Below are 26,730 nucleotides of genomic sequence, written 5' to 3'. Positions count from 1 at the left end.
AGCTGGTAATAATTTGCTAGATTTACTTGGCACAAATGCAGAGCTGGTCCAAATACCTTCTGACTCCCTAGCTAACAATATTTTGCAGGGCATTTCTTCAAAAGCTCATAAAGAAACTAAAAAATGTATTGCAGTCTATATATGCTTCCATTCGTCCAAATCTGCTTTCCAAATAACAATTTACAGCGTAAGGCTCAAAACACAAACAAGCAAAGTTTTCCAGCCCCGTAATGGGTTTTTATGGCGGTATAACAGATATGCCCTCACCTGGCCCAAGCTAGTCCAATTTCATCAGATCTCGGAAGCTAAACAGACTCAGCCCTGGTCAATAGCTGGATGGGAAACCACCAAGGAGTCCAGGATTGCTATGCAGATGCGAGCAAACTACCTGTAGTTCACCTTGAAAACCCCATGAGGGGTCAACCATAACTCATCTGCAATTTGATGGCACTTTCCAGCACCATCAAAGAAACTTAACATAGCATCTGAAGTGCTTTCTTCCTTAGTAGTCCTGATCCGAAGAAGTTATCCTAATGGCTGTATAAGTAAGACGCATTACATTTTTTGTCTTGCAAGCTTTCACCTTTAAAGTTGTGATTTTCAAAACAAGCCTTAAAAAAAAAGGAGCCCAGTGCTCAATGTACTTTTTTGGTCTGAACTCCACTCATTTCAACAGCACTGATGCATTAGACACTCACACCGTGTATATACAGGACTGTTATTTCATCTAGGTTTCCAGGATTTGAGGCATCACTTCTGACAGACAGTATTTTCATTCCTCTCAAGATTCATATGTGGCCTGCTTTTGAAAAATATGTAATACTGTACTTAAAATTTCAGCCAGAAGATGAAAGAACTCAAGTCTTTTTAAAAAATGAAGACACTAAAACAGCTATTGATGAGGAGCTTTACAGAAACTTCAAAGCAAATCCACAAATTTGGTACATAGCAGATGTGAATTGCAGGATAACAACCCTCCAGTAGCATTAACAGCTTTTCATTTCTATTCAGAATTACATTTTTAAAAGTCCAAGTATCCATATATTAAAAGGCAGAAATGTAGAATCATAGCTGTGTAATCAAATTCTTGTCATTCAATTCATTCGTCTTGGAATGATCTAATTTAGTTGTAAGTTTTCTTTTTTGGAGTCTGAAAAAAAATAAGATGACGTATGTTAGAAATAAGTAGGCTGCTGATATTTATATTTCCAGTGGGAATTCTCTATCAGTCTTACGTCTAAGCATATTTCTATGCAACATGATACCTGCAAACAAGACATAGCTATAATAAAGCTGATTTAATCCTAAATATGTCTAGAAGGGATAAATTCTAAATGCATTTCCAAGGGGCTACAAGTTGTGGCTGGATTTGACAACCAACCATTGTTCTCTACTAGCAGCTTTAAAAATCTAATCCCACCACAATATTACCTGTAACAGTATGAAAATTCCTAGGCTAACTGGCCATATAATCTTTTATTTTTTAAAAGAACATTAATTTATTTTGGTAAATACTACAAATTTGGACCCAGTATTATACACCAACCGTGTGTAGACTTCAGGCTTGCAAGATCTACTTTGTTTTTAATAGAACCTAGAGATCCGCCAGCCCAGAACCGGAAATAAAATAGTGGTTCAACAGGTGGAGTTAGAGAGAGAGAGAGAGAGATGATTCCCTCTTTGTTTTTTCCTTTCTTCCAGGAGATTCTTAAAAATATAGGGGTTTTTTTTTTACAACTTTTCTCATTCTGCATTTCATACACATGCGGAGATTTTGTTTTGCAGTAGTACATCAGTTTAGAACAGGGGTGGGGAACCTTTTTTCTGCCAAGGGCCATATGGATAGCTATAACATCATTCGCGGGCCATAAAAAATTATCAACTTAAAAAACAGTGCTCCGCAAAGGGAGAATGATTCAGACCAGCAAAATTAATGCAAATAATTGTTTTTCTATTTGAAGTCATGTGGGGAAAGCCTAATCTGGCACACACACACACACACTCACGGCCTGCTGCCCTAGGCAAATACAAAGGTCCAGGGCTTTTTTGTAGAAAAAGCCCAGCAGGAACTCAGTAGCATATTAGACCACATCCCCTAATATTAGCGTATTAGGTCACACACTCATTAGCATATTAGGCCACACCATCTGGGATAATCACGTGTGAACTGAACTGTGACAGTAACTGTTCCAGGCCCTGCAGCAATTCTGGCCTGCCAGCCAGGCCCCAGGGAGACTGCCACACAGTACATCTGGGCCTTGGGATTCCTGCCTGGCCCTGAGGAGGCTGCTGCACAGCGCAGCTGGCCAGCCAGGCCCCAGAGAGGCTGGCACATGGCTCAGTTCAGTCCAGCAATACTTGAGGGCCACACCAAGTGATCTCGAGGGCCGCATATGGCCCTCGGGACAGAGGTTCCCCACCCCTGGTTTAGAATTAAGGAACAGGTTTCTTTTGAGAACACATTCATTCTAGGAATTAGCCAATGGCAACCTCTGTAAAACGGGGGGTGTCAAATGTCTGGCCCATGGGCCAGAACTGGCTCGCCCAGGGCTTTAATGAGGCCCACAGGGCTCTTTTCTCCCCTTCCTGTCTTCACCCTTTGAAGCTCTGAGGCTGCCGAAGTTTCCTGCTCTTTCTGCCTTTTCTTTGCAAGCATCAGCAGCAAGCAAAATTACAAAGAAAATGTGAAGTGGATTTCCCATTAAGGTCTCTGTGCCTGGAAAGATAGGGCCTAGAGACCTTAATGTAAAATCCATTCTTTGTTTTTCTTGCAGCTTTGTCTGTGCTGCAATGTGTTTCAATGGAGTGGAGCTCAGTTTCAATTTTCAGCATTTATATGGCCAGTTATTTATTTTTATTTACTTACTTTAGATTTATATGCCGTCCACTCTGCAAGTGGACTCTGGGCGGCTAACAGTCATTATAAAAACAATTTAAATTACAATTATAAAAGAATAAAAACATATAAACAATTTTTTTTAAAAAAAAACCCTAAATATTAGGTTTTATAAGAAAGATTTTATAACATAGGCGGTTTATAAATATCTCACTTCTCTGTTCCTTTGTTATTCTATTAGGGGTCTTACAGATAATATTGTTCAGCGACATAACAGTGGCAACCTCCTCCCACATTAGTTGTTGTAGGCCTGTTGAAAAAGTTCAGTTTTACAGGCTCTGCAGAATTGGGAGAGGTCCCGCAGGGCTCTCATGGCTTCTGGGAGAGCATTCCATAACATCGGTGCTGCCACTGAGAAGGCCCTAGCTCATGTAGAGTTTAGTCTGGCCTTCCTTGGTTCGGGGAAGGATAACAGATTTTGACTTCCTGAATGCAGTGCTCTCTGGAGTATATATGGGGAAAGGCGGTCCCTTAGATAGACAAGACCTTGGCCATATAGGGCTTTAAAGGTCAATACCAACACTTTGAAACGGATTTGGTATACAATAGGCAGCCAGTGCAGCTCTTTTAGTACCGGTTGAATGTGCTCCCATCGGGGGAGCCGCATTAACAATTGTGCTCCAGCATTCTGCACTAGCTGCAGTTTCCGAGTCAGAGTCAAAGGTAGTCCCATGTAGAGGTCTGTCCTCGAGGGGACCATAGCAATCCATGGCTAAGTCGCAGTGCTCCAAGAAAGAGGCCAACTGCTGTACCCACCGCAGATGGTAAAAGGCAGACTTGGCAGTGGCTGCTACCTGGGCCTCTGTAGTCAGAGATGGCTCCAGGAGCACTCCCAGGCTCCAGACCTTAGAGGCCGGTATTACTGGCACCCTGTCAAAAGCCGGTAAGGAAATCTCCTTTCCCGGGTCCCCGTGACTCAGAGAACCTCCGTCTTCATCGGGTTTAACTTCAGTTGATTCAGCCTGAGCCAGGATGTCACGGCTTGTAGTGTCAGGTACAAGTTGTCCGAGGCACAGTAAGATCCGCTGCCCATCAATAGATAGAGCTGGGTGTCATCCGCATATTGATGGCATCCTAGCCCATACCTCCTGACAATCTGGGCAAAGGGGCACATGCAGATGTTGAATAACATCAGGGATAGAATTGCTCCTTGCGGCACACCATATGTGAGTGGGTGCCTCTGGGACAATTCTTCCCCTATCACCACCCTTTGTCCCTGACTCTGGAGGAAAGAAGCCAACCATTGCAGGGCGGACCCCCGAATCCCCACGTTGGCGAGGCGGCTAGTCAGTAACTGGTGGTCAACTGTATTAAATACGGCTGACAGATCTAATAACAGCAGCACCGCTGAGCCACCTCAATCCAGATGGCACAGGAGGTAATCTGTGAGGGCAACCAAAACCGTCTCCATCCCATGACCTGTGCAAAAGCCAGACTGGAATGGATCCAGTGCAGAAGTGTCATCCAGGAACCCCTGTAACTGAGCCGCTACAGCCTGCTGTATGACCTTATCCAAAAAGGTAAGTTAGAAGCAGTTAGAAGCTGTTCCTTGCTGGAGTTGTGAGACCTTGCAAATAAAGGGTTGATGCTTTGAGCCAGAATGTCTCTGCTGAATGGACCTTAGAAGTATTCTAACTTGGGAACCCACAGCCAAAGGGAGATATTACACTGGAGACCCACTCCAATCTGAGTAGACCCCAGGGGAGGGGAGAGAAGTTTGCAATGCCATTTCATTGTTTTCCCAGGCTCAGGGCACTTTATATTTTTAGTTTCTGCTGTGATCCTTGTGCTTTTTCTTGAGTTTTTATTTTAAAAATTGCATTGCCAAATCCCCCACCTTTCTATCTTAAACAAAATACCGCAAGATTTTAAAGCTTTTTGTATTTTAAGATAAAACATATATCTTAATTTTGTCTGTGTCCCTTATAAAATTTATATCTCTACCTCACAATACATTTTATGACACACATGGCTCGCCCTACAAAGTTCCATTTGTGGTTAGATCTGGCCCTCCGAACAAATGAATTCAACACTCTTGCTATAAGAAAAATACAATTTTTGCTTTTTAAGTCACAATTAGCAGAGCCAACAACAGCAAACACCTTTAAGATTAAGCTCTAGGAAGTTTATAAATGATACTTTGTGTGGCCTCCTCAAGTATTCCTACGTGTGATGCACCCAGGCTAAAAAGAAGTAACATATACTGATTCCTCAGCAGTTGCTCCGCCCCCGGGCTTCTGCTTTCCTTGGAGCAAGCAACCAATTCTCCACTAGTCGCTCTGCAGCCGCATTTTGACTCCTGGCTCTCAGTTTCCCCTGCAGTGACTTGGCCTTGTTTTCTGGCGATCTGGAAGCGGCAAGGGAAACTGAAGGGAGCTGCAAGTCAAAATGCAGCCATGCAGCGACTAGTGGGGAATTGGTCACTTGCTTCGAGGAAAGCAGAAGCCTGGGGGTAGAGCTACTGCTAGTGAGGGATCGGTAACGGTTTCTTTTACGGTTTGGATCAGCTCCTAACGCCCTGCTAATAGATATAACATTCATGTATGTTTTACATTTTGTTAGCCCATTTACATTTTGTGGACCCAGAACAAAGGCAGAGGACAAGGCGAACAAATAACAAACACATTGCTGGGGTAGAAAAGGTGACAACTTTATCAGCTTACAGCCATCAGGCTGACAGACACAATGCAGCCCAGCCCACCTGCTGGGGGGATACGATGGCATAGCAAAACACTGGTTTCCACATGGGCACAAGCCACTGCAGGTTTTCCCCTGCTACCTCAGGGTGAAGTTGTCCTGACAGCTCCTGAGCTAGATTTGTTCCCTGCAAGTTCCTTCATTGCAAGATCCTTCAAGGGGATCCCCAAAAATAGGTGAAACAGGAACTCAAGTCATGTTTCCTCCAAAATGGACCAGGTCCAATGCTGAAACTACCAGAATGTTATTGTGAAATGGAAATAAAATAAAATTAATTCAACGCTGCTGCTGTTGTCACCAAAACAAATCCATCTATACCAAAGGACAACTGTGGCCAGCAGAACCTCTCCTTAACCTGGCCAGTGGGAACAGAGGGAAGACTTCCCCCACCCCCAAGATCCACCAGCCCGAATTCCACCCAAGACCAGGCCTGTGCCTGACTGGCCAGCTGGAGATGTGAGACACTGAGGGTCTGTGTTGCTGTGGAAGCCCTCGGGAATGCCCTCGCACCACATCAACAGCCACAGCTGGCTGTCCCTCTACACCTCACCTGTCTCCCACCTACCACAGCAAACAGACTCCAGGAAAGTCTGGGGCTCATGCTTCCAAGGCTCTGAAAACATTGTGCCAGCAGAAAGATACAGGCTGGTAAAATATGCTTACCCTTTAACTCGCAGCATTTCTTGAAACGTCTCTGGTAGAGGGTTCCCATAACTTTCTGGGAGGAAGAGAGTGAGAATCCCTATCAGCACTGTTAGGCTGCCCATAAGGATGTAAGGGAGAAATCTGTCATAGGCCCCTGGTAAACACATAAGATGAGCAAGTTTATTATACAATTGTATGAAATCTGTGGCACAGTTAATTTATCAATTCTGTGTACTGTCTTTATGAGCTGTTGTAATCTTTTATTGGCTGTTTTTTTATTATTTTTATTGTCTTCCGTTGTTTTACTGATAAGTTTTGATTTTTATTAATTTAATCATTGTTTTGGTTTTGTTTTATTGCTGAAAGCGTACTTGAGCTGGTCTGGAGAGGCAGCATAAAAATTTCTACATAAATAAGGTGTAGGTTTTGTTTTTATATTACTTTGCAAGAAGACTGCACCACTGGGAATAATGGGGTCTTCTCATGTTAAAGGTTTGAGGTGTGTGATTTAAAGCAAAAAGTGGCTTAAATGATACAACTGGCACATTGAATCATGCAAACAACAGTTAACAGATGCCTAAAAATATGCTTATTTAAATTTCTGGCATACTTTAATGCAAACACCTTGTAGTAGAAGCCAAATTATAGGGCATTTCTTACCAAGGTAAACAAAGTAAGGAGCAATGATGCTGCCCACTCGAGAGGACATTGAAGTGGCTCCCACAGCCATGTTCCTTACTATGGTTGGATAGAGTTCTGCAGTGTAGACATAAAGCATGGAGAAGGCAGCTGTGACACCAAATTTCCCCAGCATTGCCAGGATAACAGATAGGAGGTGAAGATCTGGAAAAAAAACAAAGAAGGCATAGTAAGAACATTCTTCCAGGGCTTCTTTGTAGAAAAAGCCCAGCAGGAACACATTTGCATATTAGGCCACACACACCCTGATGTCAAGCCAGCTGGAACTGCTTTCCTGTGTGTTCCTGCTCAAAAAAAGCCCTGCATTCTTCTCTTTTTATTAAGCTCCTTTGCACCTTTCCTCCTATTATCCTATCTTGTTTTTATCCTACATACCATGTTAACATTTTTGCCTTATTTGTGGAATACACAGTCAGTATGCCAATAAAAGTACTGAACTGAATACACAGTCAGACACTTGATTTAGATACAGATCTGAGACTGTGCTTCAGGTATGACAGACTCATATCTTTTTTCCCATGAAGGCTCTTGTGAACTCCCATGGGCTTTTGCGAACAGCAAGGGGCAGGCATGGGGGGGGGGGGAGGGAGGATCAGGCCCTTGCAGCTTTTGTAAAACGAACTATGAACACACTTATGAACACAAGAAGCTGCCTTTTACTAAATCAGACCATTGGTCCATCAAGGTCAGTATTGTCTACTCAAGACTGGCAATGGTTCTCCAAGTTCTCAGACAGAGTGCCGTTTAAACTGGAGATGCTTGAGATTGAACCTAAACCCTTTTGGTGTAGTGGTTAAGTGTGTGGACTCTTATCTGGGAGAACCAGGTTTAATTCCCCACTCCCCCACTTGCGCCTTCTGGAATGGCCTTGTGTCAGCCACAGCTCTGGCAGAGGTTGCCCTTGAAAGGGCAGCTGCTGTGAGAGTGCACTCAGCCTCACCCACCTCACAGGGTGTCTGTTGTGGGGGAGGAAGGTAAAGGAGATTGTGAGCTGCTCTGAGGAGATTTGGAGTGGAGGGCGGGATATAAATCCAATATCATCATCATTCACTGAGCCACAGCCACAGTCCCACCACCTAAAATACAACAGTAGTCTCATGATGGACTTGGGTATGCTGTCATTATCTTGGCTCTCAGATGTTTGGCTCAAGTTTGTCTCATTCAAAAACCTGTTCTTTACTAGAGTCTTTGTACACTTTTGACAAACATTAATATACCTGGAGGTACCAGCTGGATGAACAAAATGACACCTCCTCCCAGGAACAGTGTTCCAGCTATCGAATAACGCCGAGGTAGGGTCCGAAGGAGAAGCCAGGCAATCACGTAGGCTGGGACTTCGATTACAGCTGACAGGAAGCAATTAAGGTAGGCATTTCCATGCAGATTGGAGGTGTTGAGTGACAGACCAAAATAGCCAATTGATGTGAACATCCTGAATGGGTTAAAGGAAGAAAAAAGCAGCAAACAATGCAGACTTTGATACACATATAAGGATTAATTCTAATTTTTAAAACTTCAGAATCTCAAAAATAGCTGCCATATATTCTAGCCAACCTTTCTGTGTGGCAGGTTTTTTGTTTGTGCTTAAACTGCTTTCACCCACAAGCCATAGAGCAAACTTTTACTAAAGCAGATGACTGCCTGCCTTTTCTGGCCAGAACAGACTCCCAGTGTGTACTATAGTCATCCAGATGCTACTAGTTTGTTGCGACTACTGTGCAGAATTGCTGGTTAGTTTTAGAGGTGATAAAAACAGGTTTCCTACCTGTAACTGATGATCTTCGAGTGGTCATCTGTGCAGTCACACTTGTGGGAGTAGGCGCCAGCGCCGATCTCGATCGGTAAACTTCAAAGCTGTGGATTTCCGCGCCCCCGACCCAGTGCGCATGCCCAGACGCCCCACTGCGCATGCCCGCTGGGACGGCCGCGGACATCCCGCCAGTTCCTTCTGGCCGCCGTGTTAGCCCCACAGAGGGACCGGCTGCAGCGGGGAAGGCGGGCGGGTAGTGTGACTGCACAGATGACCACTCGAAGATCATCAGTTACAGGTAGGAAACCTGTTTATCTTCTTCGTGGTCTCTGTGCATCACACTTGTGGGAGATTAGCAAGCTCAGGCCGACCTGGTGGAGGGTACGCCGGTCCATCACAAGGAAACGGACTGCAACACTGCACGGCCCACCGAGGAAGCTTGTCTGCGCCGCAGGTCCAGGGCGTAGTGCGTCACGAAGGTGTGCGCCAAGGACCACGTGGCCGCCCTACAGATGTCCTGCAGGGGAACTCCCTTCATGAACGCCTCTGACGTTGCTATTGCCCTCGTCGAGTGGGCACGCAGCGGTCCTGGAAGAGGCTGCTTCCGAAGAAGGTAACACAAGCGAATTGTCCCTGTAATCCACTTGGACAAACGCTGAGACGAGATACGCTGCTCCAGGGAGGACGCAGCATAGGATACAAACAGCCTGGCATCTTTCCTGGAAGGGCCAGTGCGGTGCAGGTAAAAAGAGAGCGCCCTCTTAACGTCTAGAGTGTGGAACACCCGCTCGGAGTCGTTGGCTGGAGAGGGGAAGTAAACTGGCAAGTAGATCTCAGAGTTGAGATGAAACGGCGACACCACCTTAGGTAGGAAGGTGATGTCTGGGCGCAACGTGACCCCTTCAGCCGAGAACACCAAGTAGGGAGAGTCGCACCTGAGTGTGGCCAGTTCCCCGACCCGCCTTGCCGAGGTGATTGCCACAAGGAAGGCCGTCTTCCATGCCAGGAGGTGGGACGGGCACATCACCATCAGCTCAAACGGTTTGCCCGTCAATGCCTTAAGAACTAGGGGAAGGTCCCATGCTGGCGCAGGAGCCTTCACCGCCGGGTACAGTCTCGCCATGCCCTTAAGAAAACGTTTAGTGTCCGGGTGCGTGAAGGGCGAGTGGCCGTCAATCGGCAGGTGTTCTGCAGAGATGGCAGCTAGGTAGACCCGCACCGAGGAGGGCGCCAGGCCTCCGTCTAACAATGTAACTAAGAAGTCCAGAATTAACGATAAATCCGCCCTTTCAGGCACCGCAGAGCGGTCTGAAGCAAACTTGGCAAACCTGGCCCATTTAGCCGCGTACGAGCGTCTCGTGGATGATTTTCTGCAGTTCAGGATGACAAACTGGGTTCTGTCTGAGAATCTGGATCCAGACGCCAGGCCGTGAGGCGCAGGTGCGGGATATCGTGGTGCAGGACCTGTCCCTGGTGAGAGAGCAGGAGGTTCCGCACCTGAGGGAATTGGTGGTAGGTCCCCCCTGACAGACGGAGGACCAGTGGGAACCAAGGCTGCCGAGGCCACCAGGGCGTCACTAGAATTCCCCTTGGGCGTTCCCTCAAGAGCTTCTGTACAACCTTGGTGAGGAGCGGTATAGGGGAAAACAGGTATACTGTGTGATGCCTCCACGGTACCAGGAGCCCGTCCCCCAGCGCTAAGGGGTCCGCGCCTCCCCTGCAGCAGAACAGGTCGCATTTTGCGTTTTGCCTTGTAGCGAAAACGTCCAGCTCCAGAGTCCCCCAACAGTGGAAGACTGGTCGCAGAAACTCCCAGTTGAGCTCCCACTCGTGCAGGAGAGCTCCGCCCTGACTCAAAAAGTCCGCTTGTACGTTCCGGTCCGCGGGAAGATGAGTTGCTCGGAGAAACACCCCCCGAGAGATGCACAGCTCCCAGACCAGGAGGGCCAAGTGACAGAGCCTCTGAGACACTGTGCCCCCCTGTCGATTGATATAAGCCATTGCTGTGGTGTTGTCTGTCATCACCGCTACCGACCTGCCCTCCAGAAGCGGTTGGAAGGAGCGAAGGGCATGGAAGATGGCCAGCAACTCGAGGAAGTTTATGTGTTGGCGGGCGTGATGGCTCGGCCAGCGGTTCCCCACACACATGCCCCCCATGTGAGCCCCCCAACCCCAGAGGGAGGCATCCGTGGTGAGCGTGAGTGTCGGCTCCGGCTTGTGAAAGGGAGCCCCTTCCATCAGGCGACTTTTCAGCCCCCACCAAGAGAGGGACGACAGAATCTCTGCAGGAACGGTCAGCAACCGGGAAGAGTGTTCTTTGTTGCACCTGAAACTCCGCAGGAACCAGAGCTGCAGGGGCCTCATCCGAAGTCTCGCGAATGTCAGGACAGACGTCGTTGCCGCCATGAGTCCCAGAAGTCGTTGCAGCTTCCGCGCAGCGACAGTCGGATTCAGTTGGAGAGAGGACACCAGCTGCACTATGGCGTCCGCCCTGTCGGGGGGGAGGAACGCCCTGCAGATGCGTGTATCCAGGATCACCCCGATGAATTGTACCTTCTGAGAAGGCATCAAATGAGACTTTTTAAAGTTGATCTGCAGCCCCAATTCGTCCACCAAGGCCAGAGTGATCGCGATGTGCCGTAGCAACTGCTCCCTCGACTCCGCCACCAGGAGCCAGTCGTCGATGTACGGGAAAAGTGTCACTCCTTGTAGCCTCAGGTGGGCGGCAATGACCACCATGGTCTTGGTGAATACCCTCGGGGCTGTACAAAGGCCGAATGGTAGAGCTCGATACTGGAAATGGTCGTCTCCGACCGTGAATCGCAGATACTTCCGATGCCGGGGGCGGATGGAGATGTGGAAGTACGCGTCTTTCAGAACGAGAGTCGCCATCCAGTCCCCGCTGCCCAGGAGAGGAAGGATGTATGGTAAGGATGTCATTCTGAACTTGTCGCACCTCACGAAGGCGTTCAGTGCCCTCACGTCCATAATCGGCCGGAGGCCCCCGTCCCGTTTGGGACTGCAAAGTAACGGGAGTAGAAACCCCGACCTTTCTGGTCCGTGGGGACCTTCTGGATGGTGTGCTTCTGAAGGAGCGACCGGACCTCCTCACAGAGGGTCGGAGATGGTACTGTGGAGACGAACCTCGGGGTACACGGGGAGCGGGAAAACTCTATGCAATAACCCATTCTGATTATAGATAAAACCCACCGGTCCAAGGTGACACGGGACCAGGCAGGGAAAAATTTGGCAAGGCGGATAGAGTCCAAATCCGATGGGCCAGACGTATCGGGGGGAAAGTCAAAGGCCCTGCTTGCCCTGCTTCGCACCTTTCTGGCGAGCCGTCTGGGTGGAGGACGGAGAGTACTTGGGCTTCGACTGATAGGAGGGTCGAGTGAAAGAGGCCGATTTCAAGCGCCACTGTCTCTCGGGCGACTTGGAGTATGGCTTCTTTTGCCAGGTTTTAGGCCACTGACGCTTGGGTTGAGGACGACTGATCTGCCTGACCAGCCGCGGATTCGGCCTGCTCAGCTCGCAGGGAAAGCACTCGCTCCATCAAGGCCACCGCAAGTCGTGCCGCTCTGTTTTTTTCGCGTTTGTTTGGAAAACTTGGCACAGTGCGAGCAGGAATCAGTCCTGTGCCGCTCTCCCAGGCACAATAAGCACAGCGAGTGGCCGTCTGGTGGGGCAATCTTACTCCCACATGCGGAGCAGCGGCGAAAAAATCCCCACTTCCTTTCCACACGAGGAAGGAAAAGCGGGAAGAATGGAGAAGGGAGAGGGGTCCCCTCCCCGAAGGGCGAGAAAACAAGAAAAACCCCACTCTCCCAAACAAGAAGAAAACCTATGCTATCTACAATTATCTAAACTATACTACTAACTATATACAACTAAACTAGGTAAATTCCAAGTGGAAAGAGAAAGTTCACCGACCGTGGCAGAGAGATCAATCGATCAGCGCGGCGGTCAGAAGAGAACTGGCAGGATGTCCGCGGCCGTCCCAGCGGGCATGCGCAGTGGGGCGTCTGGGCATGCGCACTGGGTCAGAGGCGCGGAAATCCACAGCTTTGAAGTTTACCGATCGAGATCGGCACTGGCGCCTACTCCCACAAGTGTGATGCACAGAGACCACGAAGAAGATTGGTGACATCATCACTACCACTATTATCAACAATAATGGTGTATTACAGAATGGCAATATCTGAAGCTCCTAATCACTCACATTTACTGATCTCTATGCAGTACCATTGGTTTTATGATTCTTCATAAGAAGGGCTTTATGTATAAACCTCAAGTTATTATTTATGTTGTTATATTTACATCCTGCCCTTCCCTATCAGGCTCAGGGCAGCTGTTCTCGAATTTCCACATTGCCATTTAAATAAGTCAAAGAGTTGGAAGAAGATTTTATTTCTCTTTTGCATCTCTCTTATATGAACATATATGAACATATGAAGCTGCCTTATACTGAACCAGACCCTTGGTCCATCAAAGTCAGTATTGTCTTCTCAGACTGGCAGCGGCTCTCCAGGGTCTCAAGCTGAGGTTTTTCACACCTATTTGCCTGGACCCTTTTTTTTTTGGAGATGCCAGGGATTGAACCTGGGACCTTCTGCTTCCCAAGCAGATGCTCTACCACTGAGCCACCATCCCTCCCCAAATGCTCATGGAAATTTAGTGGTTCTCTTAAATATGAATGTAGAAAAAACAAACTGTCTACTGAAACACAAAAGAGTCTTGGAACAAAGAACTGCTTTAAAGATAAGAGAGAAGGAAGCAGAAATGTTGCTGGGAATCTTTCTATTAGAAACTGATCAGATAAATGTTCTCACAAGAGCAACAAACTTAATTAAGCCTAGCCAAACATATATTTGAGATGTGCTGTTTACATAGTTAGCATGAGTATTTGAGTGACTCGGTTCACACACAGATCCGAATCCTGATAAATACGCCTTCCTAAAAATAAGGGACATTTTTCCTGCCATCTATAAAGTTACTTAAGTAGTCATTCTCTTATTTCTTCATGTGTTTTGGGATTTTGCACTTACCACAAAAGAAGAGACATAACAGTGATCACTGCAATGTTTTGGGTTCTGAACAAGTCCAGAAGCATGGCCTGCTGCTGCTGCTTGGCATTGAAATCCTGAATCTGTGAGGGAAAAAAGAAAAAAAATACAAAAAGAAAAGAAAATTACAAAACAAAGTTAAAATTCCTAGATGCTAAAAAAAACCCCTTAGAATCAAGATGGTAATCTAGTTAAGTTACAGAGTATGATTCAAACAAGCTTGAAGTTATTCATGAGCCAGTATAAAATGAACAAACAGCTAGAATTGTCCAGCTTTGGAGCTTCTTTTAGCAATGGTGAACAAGAAGCTAGAATGCAGTTTCAAATCGAATTATTTGTCCTAGTTCTACTCCCCTTGTTAGAAAACCAGACCACATTTGAAGAAGAAGACCGCAGATTTATACCCCGCCCTTCTCTCTGAGTCTCATAGCAGCTTACAATCTCCTTTATCTTCTTCCCTCACAAAAGACACCCTGTGAGGTAGGTGTGACTGAGAGAGCTCTCCCAGAAGCTGCCCTTTCGAGGACAACTCTGCGAGAGCTATGGCTGACCCAAGGCCATTCCAGCAGCTGCAAGTGGAGGAGTGGGAAATCAAACCCAGTTTTCCCAGATAAGAGTCCGCACACTTAACTGGCTGTCCAGTTGGAGAGTCAGGTTTAGCTAGGCTTGAAGTTAACTAAATTGGGGAAAGCCAAAAGGACTTAGTGACCATTCATCATTTAACAGACATAGTATTGCTATATGAAAGGGCATTATAAGAATCAAAATCAAATTAAAATTGAATAAAAATATCAACAAAGATATGGAGGCAAACACTGGGTCTCAATTCAAGAAACTATCTTTCAATCTCAGTCTAAAACCTATGTTGATACTTTGATGCCTGGATATCTCTTATATACTAGCATTCTCCATTCTAGGAATGCATGTCTGGCACTTAAATGTTTGGATCCTATGCCTTCTTTCTGCTTTAGCTCCTCTTCACCTGTTGCAGAAGCAGTCCTCTGGTGCTCATGCACACCTATGTATTTCAAGAATCTGAAACGTGCACAGTGAGAGAGGAACACAGTTTGCAGGTGGGCTGCCTTCATGGTGAAGAGAAGTGCAAGGAGAACATATAGAATCCAAGCTGAAAACACATTTATTAGACACTTTATTAGACAATACTGCAGAATTATTAGACAATATTGCAGTGCTGAAATGGTTTAGGTGATCAGACAGGCACTGATTAAACCCTGAGAACTTAAGAACTGATAAGGAACAATGCATCCTGGAAACTTTTCCAGTACAAGAAAACATCTGTGCTAGAAGGGTCCCTGGAAGAAGTCTGCAGGAAAGAAACAGCTTGCTTATTTGGGAAAATGCCAGGGCTTTTTCGGAGGAGGAATGCAGCTCCGGCTGGCTTGGCGTCAAGGGATGTGGCTTAATATGCAAATGAGTTCCTGCCGGGAGCTTTCTACAAAAAAGCCCTTTTGAAACAATGGTGATGTCAGGGTGTGTGTTCTAATGTGCAAATGAGTTCCTACTGGGCTTTTTCTACAAAAGAAGCCCTGGAAGATGATATGGCTATATGGTCATGGGTCGACAGTCTAAAAAAACAAACAAAAGAAGTTACTTATCCAAGTTATCAAGTGCTTCAGTTACAGGCTGAAACAAGCTCATACATCAAACTAAAAATCAAATGTGAGCTGCCTTATCTAACCTTGCATATGGATTGAGTCCGGGTTTAGGCTGAGCTATACGTGATAGGAGGATTAGACACAATAATACCAGATCATAGACTGCAACAGTTCTCTGTTCAGCATCTCATTGAATAATGGAAGCATATACTATCTGTAGAAGGTTTTTTAATTGGAATGGAGAATAAAGTATCCAGAGTCTTCATTACAGACTTCATGGACAACTAGAACATCACTGCATGGACATGTCTTTTCCTGCTACTAATAGCTATATTGCTTTATTTGGAATTGAGTGGTTCATAGTGCACTAGTAACAGTTCTCTTTGTTCTGTGGATATGTATATACACTGTTACTCCATTCCTGTCTTGTGTTATTCTTAATACAATTGCCAGCCTCCAGGTGGGGCCTGGAGATCTCTCACTTTTATAACTGATCTCCAGCTGGCAGAGATCCACTCCCCTGGAGAAAATGGCTGCTTTGAAGGGTGGACTCTATGACATTTGTACCATGTGGAGGGCCCTCTCCTTCCCAAACCCCATCCTCCCCCAGATCCATCCCGAGTCTCCAGATATTTTCCAACATAGACCTGGCAACCCTAATTGTTAATGATATTATGTTTAACTGGAAAAAGCGGTAGGTTAGTGGTAGGTTTTCAGCTTATCTGTACACTCACAGTAGGAGTAGGAGCTTTCTCTGCTTTCACCACATGCCCCATAAGCTCCGCTTCTACCTATCACCACAGCACATCATAATACTATGGATTTTTTCCCTGGTAAGTTCTATAGTGAGACATCTTTTCTGCTTTGCTGCCTCCTGCTACCCAAGTATAAACTGTGAGAGACAAAAGTCACTCTGCCATTTAAGTAATTATTTTGGAGAGAGTTGCTAACTCTGTACTCCAATGACACTAGCTCTTCTCCTAGCCCCTATGCAAGCTCCTGTCTGTCTAGTTTTAGAGGACTGCTTGCACTAAAACCAAAGCAAAAATAGCACCACATGCACTTCTCTCTCTTAGTACCGAAGATCCAATATAGCGTATCAGATATCAGCGCTGAGCAACGAGCAGGGAGACTTTGGTTCAAATCAGCCATGAAGCCCACCAAGTGCCTTTGAGCAAGTCACTATCTCACAACTTAACCTATTTTATAATGGAGAATAAAATGGAGAGGAGTGTAACCGTATACATCACCCTTAGTTCTTTGAGGGACAAGCAACATAAAATGTAAAAGAAGAGTCAGAGTGCTAAATTCTGCGGAAGGAGACCGAGAACCATGGTCGGGGCACCTGTGTCTCAGCTCTAAGCACTTTCTGAAGGGTTCCTCAACCTTTTTGAGCCCACAGGCACCTTTGGCATTTTGAGAGGTGGTTCATTCTAGGGTGATGGCATCCAGAATGAAAAGAACTTTTCTGCTGCATGGGGTTTCTCTTTCTCTGGGCAGCTCTTCCTCATTCAGGGCACCAGCACCTGGAGGGAGTTCTGTGCTGAAGGGCTCCCCCCTCAGAAAGCCACAGAAGACAGGAGGAGCACTCCTTGGCAGAGCCAAGAATGGAGAAGGGAAACCTAGGGGAAGGTAACTGCTAAGGTAGGCACCAACTTACTTTAATTCCTGAAGAACCCCGAAGAGGCTGTAGCTCTGCAAGAACTACCCTCACAGTTAAAAGTCCTGCTGGATAATGGCCCCACCTACTTTTTAAGAACTTTGGGTAGGGGGCAGGAAACATACCAGTGGGCACAACAGCACCAGTGGGTACCATGCTGGGGAGTACAGACTTCTAGTTTACACTGAGAGACTGCTCAGTTTTAGACTGCTTGCTATATTGGCTTTTGTAAATAAACTTACAATAAAGAACAGAGAAAGATTTCAAAACACTAAGTTATGATACATTTACCTCTACTGAATCTATAAGTGTTTCTGGAACTGGAATACCATTCATTTTTGCAGCCTTTTGAATAATCTTTTCAGCTTCTTGAAACCTTCCTTGAGAGATCAACCACCGGGGAGATTCAGGAATGATCCTATAAGAAGTTTCAAACAGTTATGCTGGCATTTTCACAACAGTTCCACTTGTGGCAGATGAAGAGTTTCCACTATCAGACTGCTTCCTTGGCTGGAGTCTCAGGTAGCAATTTTATGTTTGACTTTATTCATGTGTATTATCTCACTGAGTGCTAACCTGGATAGCCCAGGCTAGGCTTGATGTCTATCAGATTTCAAAAGTTAAGCAGGGTCAGCTCTGGCTAGTATTTGAATGGGAGACCAAGGCCGCCCAGGGTTGTGATGCAAGGCCGGCAATGGGAAACCATTTCTGAACATCTTTTATCTTGCTAACCTCACCAGGGGTCTTCACAAGCCGGCTGCGACTTGGCAGCACTTTCCCTAAATATCTCACTAAACTCAAAGTGGGGGAAAAGGGGGGGGGGCGGGTTGTGCAAACACTTTTCTTATTTATATGTACAATTTAAGTGTATCAGAGATAAAAGTTACCTAAAGCACTCCTGGCTTGAGTTTTTATACTAAACTAAAAAAAATCCTAAAAATTTTGCATGCAATGGAACATAGAAAACACTATGGTTTTAAGTGACTGTATTCAACTGCAGAACCAAAATTGCTCAGCTATGACTTACAGCCCAAGCTTAAAAGGTAAGTTAGTAATGTTGATTTCAGTGGAACTTCTTTCAAAGCAAGGATGCTTCAGAACAATTTCAATATGCAACTAAAGCAGCATACAGGTGGTTATACCTCTGGTGTGGCTCTAGCTCTCATTCAATATCATTAGCATGACAATGTATAAATGGGGCCCAAGAAGGAATTCCAGGGAGCATACATGTCAATATGAGCACACTTCCTTTCACATACTAAAACATTCTAAAAAATATGATTTTTAAACGTTTACAAACTGTGCATAAAATGTTCCAGATGTGGTCTAGTAGGAGAGTGGATTAATGAACAAATTTTAACGTGTGTGCAGTAGTACAGTTTACAATTTGGAACAAAAATAGGTTTATTTTGACTCCTCCAGGGAATCACATCAAGTGCTATGAAAACTTTCACAACCATCCCCAGTACAGGCTACGCAGGGCACCAAAGATCTACTCCAAATTCTATAAGACTTCCTTCTAAATCTCTGAAAAGCTGTCACAACAGAAAGAGATGACAAGACTGATTTGTAACACGGAAGATGAGAATTTTCACTGGCGCCATCTTGTGGACATGATTGTTTCATATGCAGAATCCATGTCTGATGACTCAAGCCCTATTTTTTGGGATTAATCGATGTACATATATTTCCTCCTTTATTATCATTTTTAAAATTGTGTCACTCTTGATAGGATGTGCTTTTTGTTTTCTTACACTGGGACAAGTGTGCCAGTTTTTTGGGAGGAGGGAGACCTATCAGGAGCTAGCCAGTTGGCGTTTCTGCTACAGACTTCTAAAAAAACCCCACATAAATGTCTACTCAGTTATAATTTTTTTAAAATAACAATAAATGTTAAGCACAATACATTTCTACCCAACAGAGATAAAAAATACACACTGTCTGAAGCTACTGCAGACATCGGTTACGAAATGTCATGGAAATTACCAGCTCTAAATCCTAGCTCTAGGACTCCCAGATTCATAGGTTTGGTCATATTGATCTTAATCATGGCACAAAGGGAGACCCCATCTACTTGTGGTGATAACAGGGTTTGATTACAGCCCCAGTCACAGTGCACCAACAGCCACTAGCCCTACTCTATTAGCCCTGCTCACCATCTTCCTGCATGGTTAGACTATGACCCATACAGGGCATCTGGACAAAGTCAGGGTTTTCCCCTCACATGTACTTCTGAGGACCATTAACCAGCCAGGGAACAGTAGCAGAAAGCTACAGTGCTGCTCCTTTGCAATGTCTTCATTAATAGTACTAGCATACACTGTGTAATCTCTTGCTCAGTTTCTACAAAAGTTTCTAAAAAACAGTAAGATGTACTCCCCATGACCATAAAGGAAATATGTTTCTTACAAGGCTTCTCTGTCACTGTAAAATTTCCTACATTAATTTAAAGGCACAATTTTTCCCTTATTTATTTTTTTCTACTTAAATAACACTTTTCAAACTCAAATTATCCCCAATTTAGCTAACTGTAAAATTAAAAAAAAAAGATAATTTAAAACCGATTCTGAAATTAGGACTACCAAACCCAACATTCTATGCAGATTTATTCAGGAACAAGTCCCACTGAGTACAACGGTTATGTGTTCACAAGGGCTGCAATCCAAGAATACCAAGTTTCTAATGCAAGAGGAAACTAGTCAGATCTATCCTCAGGCAAAGAGAACAAAGGATGGATGGATGTGGGAGGCACATCTGAGTCTCTCATTCTTTTTAACAGCTTTGCATATTGAGTGCCTGTGTATACATACACCAAGGGACTGTGGAAGGAGAAAACATGTTTATTATGTCCTGTTTAGAATCACTCCATGTGTAGGCATTTGTTCTGGCAAACCCCAAAATAAAAAACACTAGAACTTTTAAGTTCATAGGACGGGGAATAAGAATCTTAATGAAGGCACAATAGGCACTGCAATCACATGGGGAGGAATCATGCCCCAAGTTTTTGTTTAATTAATACAAGACAAAAAAATTACAATAATAAAAGCAAGTAATTTTCTGATATGTTCTATAAAGTGACAAAACATATTTTAATTATCAGAGGCTATTTGATTTTACAGAGGAAGATCTGTGTGAAAAGGAACTGTCTGATTTTTGGCAGAATATAATTCACATTTCAGATTTTCCCTCACAGAGTTAAGGACAAACTCACAGCCCTTTTAAAATATCAAACAATATATTTTTTTTTTTACCATATAACCAGCCAAAAGGAAGTTAATGTGAATTTGTTTAAAATTGTATTAACTTTTTAAAAGGATAACTGCCACAGAAATCTAAAGAAAAGTTACTTAAGAGAGGATGAAAAAGTTGTACACACACACACACAAGTTAGCAAGCTTTGTAATGGCCAGGTTTAGGAATAAGATTCAAGACTTTTAAGTGCAAATGATGTTAGAAAGCATGCAACACCAAATCAAAAGGGAAAAGAGTGTCCTGCTCTCTCTTCCTAAATATGTGGATGTGCAATGAAAAGTCTACAAAAGTATCAACCTCCCCTCCTGAAGTTCTTGCTGCTGACCTTCATTTGAAACCAAAAGCTCTTTTCCATGATTACTTTGATACAATGGCCTCTATTAAGTAGGCATTTTGAAATGGGCTAAATATTCAACATCTGTTATCTATCAAACTGATGCCATATCTCTGGTCTGCAGTCAGACAGGCTTGCTGTCTGACTGCACCACCTCTATTTCATCCAGTGTTAACTGTTCCAGAGAGGTTTGTCCAAACATGCCACTCTTAACCCACATCACTGTGTGTTCACTCTGTGGTTCAGATTGCTGCTGTGTGTTGACCATAGAGTGGGCAGTCTGGGGGCATCCCTTTTTTTGGTTTGTCTTTCACATGTGTGCATAAGCATGTATTTGAAGAACAGGTTTCCTACCTGTAACTGATGATCTTCGAGTGGTCATCTGTGCAGTCACACCAATGGGAGAGGCGCTGGCCACGATCGGTAACTTCAAAGCCGCGGATTTCCGCGCCCCCGTCCTGGTGCGCATGCGCAGGCACCCCCTCCTCTGCGCATGCCCAACGGGACAGGAGCAGACATCCCACCAGTTCCTTCTGACCACTGCAGGAGCCCTGGAGACGGACCCGCAGCAGTGGGGAAGGTGGGCGGGTAGTGTGACTGCACAGATGACCACTCGAAGATCATCAGTTACAGGTAGGAAACCTGTTCATCTTCTTCGTGGTCTCTGTGCATCACACCAATGGGAGAATAGCAAGCTCACCGCATACCTGGAGGAGGGTTGTGTGGTCCGTCAATAAGCAAGCGACCGCAGAACTGCACTGCCCACTGACGAACTCTGTCTCCACTGGAGGTCCAAAGCATAGTGCTTGATGAACGTATGTGGGGAGGACCAGGTAGCTGCTTTGCAAATGTCTCGCAAGGGTACCCCTTTCATAAATGCAGCTGAGGTGGCCATTGCCCTTGTGGAGTGAGCTCTGATAGGCCTCGGCAGAGGTCGCTTTCGTAGCAAGTAGCACAACTTAATTGTCTCTGTCAACCACTTGGAGAGTCTCTGAGAAGAGATCCTCCTCCCCATAGAGTTTGTGGCATATGAGACAAAGAGCCTAGAATCCTTGCGCACAGGTCTAACCCTGTGCAGGTAAAAGGAGAGTGCCCGTTTCACGTCAAGGGCGTGAAGGCGTCTTTCCGAATCCGAAGACGGGTTCGGGAAATAGACTGGCAGATAAATTTCTCTACTCAGGTGGAAGACAGACACCACCTTTGGCAGAAAGGTCACATCTGGTCGTAGGCGCACCCCTTCTGGACTGATCTGTAGATAGGGGTGGTCGCAACGCAAAGCTGTCAGTTCTCCCACCCGACGTGCTGAGGTGATGGCCACCAGGAATGCCGCTTTCCAAGAAAGCAGCTGCAGGGAGCACGTGGCCATAGGTTCAAAAGGTTTCCCCACGAGAGCCTCCAATACCCCCGGCAGGTCCCAGAAAGGCGTAGGAGCCCGGACGGAGGGGTACAGCCGCACCAACCCCTTTAGGAAGCTCTTAGTGGTAGGGTGAGTAAACACAGACCGGCGTTCGATCTGTTCGTGGTTGGCTGAAATGGCCGCCAGGTACACCCTAATGGAGGAAACAGTGAGTCCCTTGTCTAACAGGGAGAGCAAAAAGTCAAGGATGCTAGGAAGGCCCACCTTCCTTGCGTCTCTGCCCCTTTCTGAGGCAAATTTAGCAAATCGCGCCCACTTGTAGGCGTAGGATTTTCTAGTTGACTCCTTTCTGCAATTAAGGAGGACGCGTTGCACTCTCTCTGACAGCTCGCTCATCCGAGCTTCCACGCAGTCAGTTTCAGATGCGGGATGTCGTGGTGGACTATCCTGCCCTGCTGGGAGGAGAGTAGATCCGGCACCCCTGGAAAGTGGTGAAACCTGCCCTTGGACAGCTGCAGCACAGGGGCGAACCAGTGTTGCCTGGGCCACCAGGGGGTGATCAGAATGCCCCGCGGGCGCTCTGTGTACAGTTTCTGCACCACCCGCGTGATGAGCGGGATCGGGGGAAACAGATAGAGGTGGAGGCGGTCCCAACGAAGCAGAAGGCTGTCCCCCAACGACAAGGGGCCTCTCCCCCCCCCCCGGCAGCAAAAGCTCTCGCACTTTCTGTTGTCGCGGGTGGCGAAGACATCTATCTCCGGAGTCCCCCACTCCTGGACGACCGGCTGGAGGAAGGTCCAGTTCAGTTCCCATTCGTGCAGGGATGCCCCTCCCCTGCTGAGGAAGTCCGCGCACACGTTCTGCTCGCCCGGGAGATGAGCTGCAATGAGGTAAGTGTTCATCTCCATGCAGATTTGCCATACCTGCAATGCTAGGAAACACAACTTGCGAGACACCGTGCCACCCTGCCTGTTGATATAGGCTAGCGCCGTGGTGTTGTCTGTCAGTATTGCAACTGTTCGGTCTGCCAGCAGGGGCCTGAAGGAAAGGATGGCGTGATGAATCGTGAGAAGTTCCAAGAAGTTGATATGATATTGCAGGTGGTCCCTGGGCCATCTGTTGCCCACGCAAAGACCGTTGACGTGAGCACCCCATCCCCATAAGGATGCGTCCGTGGTCAGAGTCATGGTTGGTTGAGGCCTGTGGAACGGCGCCCCTTGCAGCAGATTGTGTTTGTGAGACCACCACGTCAGTGACGCCAGAATCTCTGGAGGAATGGAAAACCTGCGTCGTGGAGGGTCCACCCCGCAACGAAAGCGTCTCAGGAACCACAACTGGAGACTTCTCATGTGTAGCCTGGCGAACGTGAGAACCGCAGTCGTGGCTGCCATTAGTCCCAGTAGCCGCAGAATCTGGAGAGCAGTTACAGTTTGGCTGGACTGGAACGTGCGTATTAAGTCCATAATGTCCTGTGCCCTTTTCTCTGGCAGGAATGCTTTGCACTGCCGTGTATCCAGAATCGCCCCAATGAATTGGATCCTCTGGGATGGATGGAGGAAGGACTTTTTCATATTCACCCGCAACCCCAACTGCTGGAGGAGGTTCAGGGTGGTGGAGATATGCTGTAGAAGGTTGAGTTCGGACCCGGCCACCAGCAGCCAGTCGTCGATGTACGGGTATATTGCTATGCCCTGCAACCTGAGGTGGGCTGCCACCACTATCATGGTCTTTGTGAACACCCTCGGAGCTGTTGACAAGCCGAAAGGGAGTGCACGGTACTGAAAATGTGAAGTCCCGATGGCGAACCTTAGAAATTTCCTGTGAGCCGGATGGATGCTTATGTGAAAGTAAGCATCCTGGAGGTCTAAGATGGCCATCCAATCTCCAGGGTTCAGCAGAGGAAGTATGTTGGATAAGGACGTCATACAGAACTTTTGGTGTGGTATAAAGTCGTTAGTGTGGTATAAAGTCGGTATAAAGTAGTCCCCGAAAGGGTACTAGAGTTAGGAAGAAAATAACAAAAGTCACACTCCACCCCACTCACGAAAGAAGGCGATAATGCTAGAAGAATCCGCACTGGAAGAACCAGCAAGGCTGAAGTAAGTAATCCACCGACCGTAGGAAAGATCGACTGATCTCAACGGCAGTCAGAAGAGAACTGGCGGGATGTCTGCTCCTGTCCCGTTGGGCATGCGCAGAGGAGGGGGTGCCTGCGCATGCGCACCGGGACGGGGGCGCGGAAATCCGCGGCTTTGAAGTTGCCGATTGTGATCGGCGCCTCTCCCATTGGTGTGATGCACAGAGACCACGAAGAAGATGCTCCAGCTCCTTTCTGACAGCTCCACAATCCCTCTGCCAAGAACGGAGGCTCCTCTCAGCCTCCTTCACATTGCCTCTCTTCTTTGGAATACTCGGGAGGTTAGAAGTGTAAGCATCGTGCAGATTTATGAGAGTAGCCCCACTGACTTCAGAACATTTACTCTTGTGTCAATCATGGGATGCTCTCAAACAGCAACCCTTTTCCCACTAATATAGTCTTCATGCGGATGAGGAGAAGGATTGCCAGTCTCCCCAGGCTCCCTGATGATACTCTGAACTAAGGAGTATCTCCATGGTTTTCCAACCCCAAGAAACAGGAACATTTTGGGGGTGGGAACTGTCACTCAGAAACAACTCCCCCGGGGGCTTCTGATTCAGAGCTTGGGAGCAAAGCCACAAATGTGGTGACTGATGACCCAGGGGTGCTTAGGTGCACATCACTACCTGATGGGGGGGGGGGGGAGGGAAGAAGAATGGATGGGAAGGTTTACAATTCCCAACTGGCTTGAGTTCACAACAGGGGAGCAATGTTTAGCCAGCATCTGGAAATGCAAGGTGAACACGCTGACATCTGAAAGACCAGACTTTCCCTGGTGCCTAATAACTCCTATTCGAAGGTGGGTCAGAAGGGGTGCCAACAACTGGGGAACATTAGGCAAATATTGCTGTCTAATTGTGCATTTTAAATCCAGAAGGGAACAGCAACAACACAGGATTAAAGTGCTCATCTGACCACAGCCTTGGTGTCTCAGACAAGCAAACTAACAGCAATCCTAGTTGGATTTCAGCCTAATGCAACATGTCTTCTTCAAACCTCCTCATGCCATTTGGCTCGAGAACTGGGAAGGAGAAACATAGCTTCATTTGTTGCTTGCTGAAGATAACTGCTTTTGCCTTTACAAAAATGTGCTTCTTTGGCTTGTGGTTAAAATATACAGCCACACAGTCATTCAAGGTTTTAAGGCTAGTAGAAACTGAGAAATAAGGAGTTAGAGACAGAATGTACCTACCAAAGGACACAATATGTGTGATTAAAAAAAGGGAATTTAATTAAAATTCTCTGCTTCCTTATGGATGTAGATTATTAGAACATAAGGGCAATTTCAGGAACTCAGCACAACCATGAGAGGTACCGCTGCCGAAGTGGAATGTACCCAATTAAAACAATGGACGAATCAAAATATTTTATTTAGCAGCCAAAGTGGATGAACAGAACAGTAAACAGGGTTCACATGTAATCCCTAGCACTGTTTAGCCAGCAGTTATTAACAAATGACTGCACTGCACACAACTGTACCGGGGGAAAATATTTATGTGAAAATATTTATGTAAAAACAAAAACAAACCCACTCCATTATCTTCTGTTCCCTGGGCCTTGGGGACAACACTGTGATCCATGGAGAACTGAAGATGGAGGGAGATCATGTATTACTCACATGCTGACTGAAGCTAGGAGAAGGGAACACTGTACTCACTGCCTGTTATTCATAAAGCTTAGCCAGAAATATTGAGGAGTAGACCCAATATATTCCTTCTGTTTATTACAGAGAAAGTAGTCTTTCCATTAGAACAAAAGTTCTCACTTATAGAAGAGCCTTGCTGGATCAGACTAGTGGTCCGTCCAGTCCAACATGCACTTTTCCATACCACACTTAGGAAGGTTGTCATTGGAACCATTTAACTTAAGTGGGCTTAGAAGTACTCAGAACAGGGTAACTGTGCTTAAAATTTCACTGTAAATGTTTTATTTTATTAGTAGGGATGATATATCTTTTGGGGAACAACAGGTGCAGGGGAGTAAACTTTTCAAAATGTACGGTCCTGTTATAGTCCTGGAGGCTGAAGCTGCTGTATTAATTTAGGTAACATATATATTGGGAAATAAATGGTTTAAAATGGAAGCACTGGATTCTTGTAATTATTTAAATATGATGTCTGAGGCTGTTCTGTATGCATTGATAAAGAGATGAAAATGAGAAGGGAACTGAGAGATGGGGTATACTAATAACGGGGAAGGGGGGGAAACGAGGGGTTATAGTGATAGTGCACAGAGACTGATAGAGATACAGACAGATTAAGAGAAATCTGTGGTGCTCTCTGAGAAGACTCCATTTTGAAGAACAAAAGAGAGGAAGATAAGATATGGGATTCAGAAGCCTGTAATGGTGCAGAATGAGACAAGAAAGAGTAATAGCTATTGATGGGAAAGAAAGAGAAGTATTAACAGATGAGATCAGAGAGACCTGCTGCGTTGTAGAAGATTAAGAAGAAGAAGATATTGGATTTATATCCCGCCCTCCACTCCGAAGAGTCTCAGAGCGGCTCACAATCTCCTTTACCTTCCCCCCCACAACAGACACCCTGTGAGATGGGTGGGGCTGGAGAGGGCTCTCACAGCAGCTGCCCTTTCAAGGACAACCTCTGCCAGAGCTATGGCTG

The 26,730-nt window shown here is 46.0% G+C and overlaps 1 protein-coding gene across 1 annotated transcript in view; it reads right to left on the bottom strand.

The window, feature by feature from the left end:
• Positions 1–893: 893 nt before the first annotated feature.
• The window catches only part of SLC22A4 (solute carrier family 22 member 4), a 95,529-nt gene continuing 69,692 nt past the window's right edge, over positions 894–26,730 (bottom strand). Inside the window, exons 5-10 of the mRNA XM_060240499.1 lie at positions 17,321–17,447; positions 13,736–13,836; positions 8,155–8,369; positions 6,899–7,081; positions 6,257–6,392; positions 894–1,150 (exon numbers count right to left, since the gene is read on the bottom strand). Of these exons, the coding sequence (XP_060096482.1) occupies positions 1,066–1,150; positions 6,257–6,392; positions 6,899–7,081; positions 8,155–8,369; positions 13,736–13,836; positions 17,321–17,447 (847 nt within the window). The 3' untranslated portion in view covers positions 894–1,065. The remainder of the gene's footprint in view (positions 1,151–6,256; positions 6,393–6,898; positions 7,082–8,154; positions 8,370–13,735; positions 13,837–17,320; positions 17,448–26,730) is intronic.

The sequence above is a fragment of the Heteronotia binoei genome, chromosome 5 (genome assembly GCF_032191835.1).
Source record: "Heteronotia binoei isolate CCM8104 ecotype False Entrance Well chromosome 5, APGP_CSIRO_Hbin_v1, whole genome shotgun sequence".
NCBI classification, from domain to species: Eukaryota; Metazoa; Chordata; class Lepidosauria; order Squamata; family Gekkonidae; genus Heteronotia; species Heteronotia binoei.
This window is presented reverse-complemented; position numbering and strand designations above follow the sequence as displayed.